This window comes from Periplaneta americana, chromosome 7 (genome assembly GCF_040183065.1).
Source record: "Periplaneta americana isolate PAMFEO1 chromosome 7, P.americana_PAMFEO1_priV1, whole genome shotgun sequence".
Lineage (NCBI taxonomy): Eukaryota > Metazoa > Arthropoda > Insecta > Blattodea > Blattidae > Periplaneta > Periplaneta americana.
The window spans coordinates 174677774-174686342 of NC_091123.1; the positions used below are offsets into that span (position 1 = coordinate 174677774).

At 35.0% G+C, this 8569-nt stretch overlaps 1 protein-coding gene across 1 annotated transcript; it reads right to left on the reverse strand.

Moving 5' to 3' along the window:
* LOC138703773 (uncharacterized) lies at nt 1-8316 on the reverse strand. Its single transcript, XM_069831940.1, has 2 exons — nt 8199-8316; nt 1-3362 (listed from the first exon to the last, which is right to left on the reverse strand). The coding sequence occupies exons 1-2, from the start codon at nt 8203-8205 to the stop codon at nt 355-357; spliced, it is 3015 nt and encodes a 1004-aa protein (XP_069688041.1). The 5' UTR covers nt 8206-8316; the 3' UTR covers nt 1-354.
* Between the last annotated feature and the right edge of the window lie 253 nt (nt 8317-8569).

Here is an 8569-nt window from a genome sequence, read left to right on the forward strand (position 1 = left end):
TTTCAGTAAATCTTTATATTTATATTACTTTTATATAATTCACATTATTTACAAGCGTTAACATAATATAATTGTTTTTAGATGTCAGGTACAAAGTAAGTAATATCATTTCTTCCAGTTATTTGGAAGTGTAACGCAATATAAAAGAACATTTGTGTATATTTCTCCGTACAGTATATATAATTAATTACAGTAACTTTAACACAATGTTGCACAAAAAATTATGATATTTTTATAGTTGCTATAAATATATAAATAGTTAAATTAGATAGTCTATAGTGTGGATGATTATTCATAGAGCGCTTATGGGACGTTTTTATGGTATAATTTAATTCAGTGGACCGAAGCGTGACTTTACGTAGTGATCGTGCATTCATCAAAAGCACATTCTTTATCCCAGGACCAAGTACAAACCAACTTTTCACTACAGAATAGAAGACCTTGTGGACACTGCATATCGTGGAGAATTCCATTGTCACATTCATAATAATTACTGCAGTTTTCGGGATTTGGGTAGTAATCTACGTTTGGTGATTGACCAGGTGGCTTGCAGACAGGTTGGCTAGCTTTTACGACTAAAGTCAAGTGTCGTTTAGCTTCATGGATGGAAGGAACATGAGCATTTCTCCCAAGGATTTTACAGTCACTATGGGAGCAATCTTTATCCCAGAGCCATGAACAGGTGCTCTTCTCACTACAGAAGTACAGGTCAGGAGGACAGCTCATAAGTACAGGTACCATGTTGTCGCACTCATAATAACTGTCACAATTATCTGGATTAGGTATTAGCGTAGCATTACCACCAGTAGGTGGAGGACACGTTGGCAACTCTTCTTTGGGACTAACTTTGAGGGTATTAAGCTTTGGTTCTTGTTTGATGCAGTCTACGAAAGCACATTCTTTATCCCAGGACCAAGTACAAGCTGACTTTTCACTACAGAACACAAGACCCTGTGGACACTGCATGTCATGGAGGAGTCCATTGTCACATTCGTAATAATTACTGCAATTTTCTGGGTTTGGATAATAATCTACGTCTGGTGATTGACCAGGTGGCTTACAGACAGGTTGGTCAGCTTTAGCTTCATGGATTGAAGAAACATCAAGATTTCTGCCAAGGATTTTACAGTCACTGTGGGAGCAATCTTTATCCCAGAGCCATGAACAGGTGCTCTTCTCACTACAGAAGTACAAGTCTGGAGGACAGCTCATGAGTATAGGTACCATGTTGTCGCACTCATAATAACTGTCACAATTATCTGGATTAGGTATTAGCGTTGCATTACCACCAGTAGGTGGAGGACACGTTGGCAACTCTTCTTTGGGACTAACGTTGTGGGTATTAAGGTTTAGTTCTTGTTTGATGCAGTCTGCGAAGGCACATTCTTTATCCCAGGACCAAGTACAAGCCGACTTTTCACTACAGAACACAAGATCCTGTGGACACTGCATATTGTGGAGGATTCCATTGTCACATTCGTAATAATTACTGCAATTTTCTGGGTTTGGATAGTATTCTACGTCTGGTGATTGACCAGGTGGCTTACAGACTGGTGCGTCAGCTTTAGCTTCATGGATGGAAGGAACATGAGCATTTCTGCCAAGGATTTTACAGTCACTGTGGGAGCAATCTTTATCCCAGAGCCATGAACAGGTGATCTTCTCACTACAGAAGTACAAGTCTGGAGGACAGCTCATGAGTATAGGTACCATGTTGTCGCACTCATAGTAACTGTCACAATTCTCCGGATTAGATATCAGCGTTGCATAACCACCAGTAGGTGCAGGACACGTTGGCAACTCTTCTTTGGGGCTAACTTTGTGAGTATTAAGATTTGGTTCTTGTTTGATGCAGTCTGCGAAAGCACATTCTTTATCCCAGGACCAAGTACAAGCCGACTTTTCACTACAGAACACAAGATCCTGTGGACACTCCATATTGTGTAGGATTCCATTGTCACATTCGTAATAATTACTGCAGTTTTCTGAGTTTGGATAGTACTCCACGTCTGGTGATTGTCCAGGTGGCTTACAGACTGGTGCGTCAGCTTTTCCGACTGAAGGTAATTGTTGTTTAGCTTCATGGATGGAGGAAACATGAGCACTTTTGCCAAGGATTTTACAGTCACTGTGGGAGCAATCTTTATCCCAAAGCCATGAACATGTGCTCTTCTCACTACAGAAGTACAAGTCTGGAGGACAGCTCATGAGTATAGGTACCATGTTGTCGCACTCATAATAACTGTCACAATTCTCCGGATTAGACATCAGCGTTGCATAACCACCAATAGGTGGAGGACACGTTGGCAACTCTTCTTTGGGGCTAACGTTGTGAGTATTAAGCTTTGGTTCTTGTTTGATGCAGTCTGCGAAAGCACATTCTTTATCCCAGGACCAAGTACAGGCTGACTTTTCACTACAGAACACAAGATCCTGTGGACACTGCATGTCGTGGAGGAGTCCATTGTCACATTCGTAATAATTACTGCAGTTTTCTGGGTTTGGATAGTATTCTACGTCTGGTGATTGACCAGGTGGCTTACAGACTGGTGCGTCAGCTTTTCCGACTGAAGGTAATTGTTGTTTAGCTTCATGGATGGAGGAAACATGAGCACTTTTGCCAAGGATTTTACAGTCACTGTGGGAGCAATCTTTATCCCAGAGCCATGAACAGGTGCTCTTCTCACTACAGAAGTACAAGTCTGAAGGACAGCTCATGAGTATAGGTACCATGTTGTCGCACTCATAATAACTGTCACAATTATCTGGATTAGATATTAACGTTGCATAACCACCAGTAGGTGGAGGACACGATGGAAACTCTTCTTTGGGGCTAACTTTGAGGGTATTAAGCTTTGGTTGTTTGATACAGTCTGCGAAGGCGCATTCTTTATCCCAGGACCAAGTACAAGCCGACTTTTCACTACAGTAGAGAAGACCCTGTGGGCACTGCATATTGAGGAGGATTCCTGTCTCACACGCATAAAAATTACTGCAGTTTTCTGGATTGGGATAGTAAGTTACGCCTGTAGGTTCTCCAGGATCGCAAAGGGGCTGCTCAGCTTTAGAATGAATATGCGTATTAGTATCTGTCATTTGACAGTTGCTGTAGTCACAGTTGTACAGGTAGTCGCAGTACTCCTTAGCTGCGCAGTAATAAAGATCAGGAGGGCAGTGATGTGTGTGAAGATGACCTCCAGCACATTGGTAGAATTCACTACAGTTCTCTGGTTTTGGGAATAGAATTATTTCACCGTGTTCGTCCTCAGGGCAAGTTGGGAGTTCTTTGCTGTGGTGATGACTGTGGGCAGTTTGCATGGAGAACACCACCAGGATGGCAGCCGCGGTGACAGCGTGGAAACCTGAATCAGGAGAAAAATATTGTTACTAAATTGTATCAGTTGAAATTCGTGCTACTATTTATGCCATATTAATGTTTTATTTAGTGAAGATATAAATAAAAATGCGGAGAAAACTAATTTGTACAACGTTACAAATTATGCTGATTGTACTCAAGGATGGGAAGAGAAATGAAGAGAGAAATTTTAAATTGTGGTGCTGATGAAAATAGCTACGGTGTGGAAATTAATGAAGGAAGAAGTGTCTTTCGTACTATGATGATGGTAATACGTGCATAATAAAGAAACAAAATTATTGCATAGTCCATCTGTAAACAATTACTCTATAATTGACATTTCGTCATTTTGCATTTAGTTAAAGAATAGCGTAAAATAACTCATATCGAATATAATATGTAATATTAGACTAATAATAATAATAATAATAATAATAATAATAATAATAATAATAATAATAATAATAATGTAAATCAACGTTTTCAAATTTTTTTAACACGTGGCACACTAATGTTATAATTTAAAGCCCTGCTTACACATATATAGTCTTAATTTCTACATTAACTCCTATGTGACACATTTATTGATTTTCAGATTTTTGCTCTATTAAATAACTTAAATAGTTATACAGCAAATAATAAAATCTCCTATAAATTATATTATAAGTACAGGGACATCATTTTATTTTTACTAACATTTCCTATATTAACCTGGCTATACCTTTGGATCAAGATTGAGAACCGGTAACACCCGTTTGCTGCCCCCTTCCACGACTGGAGTTCGATGATACTGGCGTAAAATACAAACAAACCACTTTACTAGGTATAGGAGGGAAGAAAAGTAGTTCATCCATTTACGTAAACTAGGAAATATCACGCTTTTGAGTTTGATAATTTTCATTAGGTTTTTGTTTAATCAAAATACAGTACTGTATTAACAATAAGTGTTTTTACTCACGAACTGAGCTGTCCATGTGGACGTATTCATTATGCAGTGTATATTATACTGTCTACAGCACATTAGCGTACAGTATAGAGAATGAAGTTAAATTGAAAAATAATCATAATATGAATATTTAAACAAATTTTTGAAAATGGTGGCCGTTCATTTCGATACAGGCTTCAGTTCTAATGTGCATATTATCGCACTATAGACTATTTTACCTAATTCCAATTACCAGGTTCGTACTCGTACTTCGTATCAGTAACTCATGTTGAAATAATTCTGTACCTACTCTATAAAAGAGTACCTTACGTACTGTAAATTCAATTTTCACTTCTGTCCGATCCGAAAATATAAAGTTACTCAGACATACTATCTACTGTCCGTCCAAGTGGTTATGTCGCAGGGTCGTAGAAAGGAAGGAAATCACGTGACAGTTAATTACTTAACGAGGCCTTTTATTTAAGTTATTTTGAACAATTGTATAATATTACGTAGACGTCCAATTCCTAACAGAAATTAAGGTTTTCAGAAAAGAACTAAGACAGCCCAGCCACTATACTTTACAGAGCGGCGAATAGAAGCAGGTGGGGGAAACTGGGATGCGACTTAGGCAAATGGACGACAGTAGGCCTACCTGTGCGAAAATGATTCAATATTGAAAGCTTTTCGTCACTGGAAAAGACGAACATATTTTTGCAACGTACTGTTTAGTATGACCGTAAGGCTACTATGACTGTATATGCGGTCTTGGATCTGTGTGGAGGACGGTTGAACTTCATTAGTAGAAGGGGTGGGAGTGAAGTACATCCAAAAACTCAGGTACAATAAAAATTGAAGTAAAAATAAAATGATGTCCCTGTATATTATATCATACGTTTCAAGAAGCATAATACATATCCTATTCGTCACCATTTTTATGTAGGTGAATTTGGAAAGAAATGTGAGAATTTAGAAGGAATAGAATTTCTGGTTATTTACCTATATTTAATCAACATTGCCTGCCTCCTTAGTTAAATTAAAATAGGACAAAGTAAAAGAGAAGTATGAAATTCAGCGCCCTTTAACGCATGGGCAAACGTGGCGGCTGTCGAAGACCTCAAAGTAAAGATAATAAAAACATTAATAACAATAATAATAATAATAATTGAAATGGAGCTTCCGGAAGCTCCATTTCAACTAGACACCAGCCGTGAAAGTCTACATGCTAATAATAATAATAATAATAATAATAATAATAATAATAATAATAATAAAGATAATAATAATAGTAATAATAATAACAATAATAATAATAATAATAATAATAATAATAATAATAATAATAATAATAATAATAATGTCAGATAAAACTGATCGTCTGATTACTTTAGTAAGTTACTAAATTTTATTTTCAATTTCATCACTGATAATTTATCATTAGTAATGAGGCTCTTGAAAAGTGGTTGTGCTAAGTGAAAGAAAACTATACAACGAGGAGAAAGTATTAAGAAAATACCGAAATTATTTAACTATTTCAGTTCCAAATGCATATATATATATATATATATATATATATATATATATATATATATAATTAATTAAGAAATCACATGGCACAGCCACGATTCGTGATTTGTCTTATGAGTACTGAAAATGAAATTTCGACTGATATTGATTTTGAAGACATAATTTTACAATTTTGACTTCTCGAAGTGCCGAAAAGTTTCTCTCTAGAGTCTAGGGACTAGTATTTAAGGACGAGTGTTATAAATGCGTGGCTGTGAATGAAAGTCGTCTCTGTGTTCTACATCAACGCAGTAAGTTGTTATTGTTATTATTATTTTTGTTATTGTTATTATTATTTTTGTTATTGTTATTATTGCTATTATTTAGTTTTTACAAAAGGGGCCCAATTATTGCTTTCGCCAGGAACCCATAACATTTTTTATTCGTCACCCATATGGTTTGAATTTACATTGAAACTTGACGTAGAAATCAGAATTTTTTTACAACGTAGATATTTACAAACAGCGTTTTTGAACCATATAAGACGTAAAATGAAAGAATACGGATACCTGTTTAAGTGGTACGTTTGAATAACTCTGATATGATTGTTAATATTGCTATAAAAGAGTTAAATTTTGCTAGTAAGTTCCTCTTCGGTGTCTATACAAAACTTTATAACAGATATCGCAGGAAGCTAACTAAAAGCCTTGGTTTTTTTGAACTGACGCATGCGAGATGCGAGTTGCGAGGCCCGTCTCGCATAAATCCGGACTACACGAGAGATAGTGAGTGGTTTCTATAAAGGCGAGGCGAGCAGACCTCGCATCTCGCAGTTATAGAAACCACTCGATATCTCTCGTGTAGTCCGGATTTGTGCGAGACGGGCCTCGCACCTCGCATGCGTCGGTTCAGAGAAACCAAAGCTTTAGTGAGAGATACATAAATACATTCATTTGTTTTTACAACATTGAAACTATAGAGGAAATGTTCGTACATAAATCACTTGAAGTTTTTGTTTTTCAAATACAGACTTCCTGAAATGCTGATTGATAGTGCTGTTTTAATCCTTCTGTTCAATAATTTATACATTGTTGATAATATATTGTTTACTCTTTATTGTTAATAAAATAACATTGACAGAAATACAATCTTAGTTCTTCCCTGAAGGAGTAAAAAACTCGTGCTCAGGGAGTTATCTAAACACAAAGATAAACACAAAGATAATTTTTGACACAAACTGGGTCAAGAAAAAAAAAATTATAGGAATAAATTAAATTTAAAAATACAATTTCAATTTTAACAATTTAAGTCATACAAATACATATACATATTAAATCAATATATATTCTTTAAAAATTAAATTCCTAACGCTATTTTTTAAATTTCTGATACTAAAATTTTCCAAATTTGGGTATTTATCAATTATTTTATTGTATAACCTTGGACCAAAGTAGATACCATGGCTCAGAGCTGTGCTTGTGAAATACTTTGGTTCCTCTAGTCGTATAAAATCGGATCTTTTAGTTCCATATTTATGATGATACAATTTGAATTTATTACGGTTTTTATAAGTTCTTATAAGCACAAAATACATTATGAGTACGTGTTCTCTCAATTTAGAAAATGGGTGGGAAGAATATGGTATAATATATTTTATCACATGTTATATGCTTTTCGTTCATGCGGAAGATATTACTATCTATACTAAAATTGTTATACTACATTATTATTATTCAAAATAACTTATATATGTAAATAAAATAATTTAATCAATTAATTTAATTTCAATCAAAATTACATGTAGAACTTCTGTTTTGTGGATTTCACAAAATTGATATTCTATATAATCTAAAATTAAATTCATTCTATTTCATTTATAAATTATGTAAACATAAATTTTGTTGAAATATTATTATTATTATTATTATTATTATTATTGTTATGTATTGCTATTATTTTTTTACTGAAGTTACCCAATTATTGCTTCCGCCACGGGCCCATAACATTCTTCATTCGTCCCTGATATAATTTGAATCTACATTAGTTAAAAGAAAGTATTTTAGACAGCTATGTGTATATCGTAATCTTTCTAAATTATTTTCCTGTTTATGAAAATTAGTATTTATATGTAAAAAATATACGAGTACTACAACGCCGCTAATAAATTCTCCTTTTTCACCCTAAACCTTTCATATGTTCTTTCAGTGGCTCACTCAGGCACAAAAATATTTTCAAACCAACCGGAATTATCTATTAATAATTAGGGTCCTGGACCCATCTACACCACATCCATCTAGACTTCAAGTAATTCGCAACGAGAAGTAGATATAATTCTATATACATTAATTAATCCTCCGAAACATAATGGTGAAACTACTTAAAATAAAGGACAATGAGCATTTTGCAACTTACCTCTCATGCTGAATCTCTTCCGACTTCACAAAAATCGCTCTCTTGTTCACAGGCACTGGTCAATAGCGTTCAAATGTGATCTTTCAGTTGATTCGCGTCGTATTTAAACCAAATAGGAGGGTGACGGATCTGAAGTGGTTTGCTTACTGACGGAATTATTACTCAATCAAATGCCTTATCTGTGAACAAATCGGTCGTTTGTGAAGGATTGCGTAAGATGCATTTCCTGTCCTTCGAAATATCTTACAAGTATCTAGGACATTCAAGACGACAATGAAAAGTCATTTAGTGATGATATATCAAATACTAGGTCATTTAAGGAACATGAATAACTGTCACTTTTAAATTGAATAAACTTATTGGAATCATTT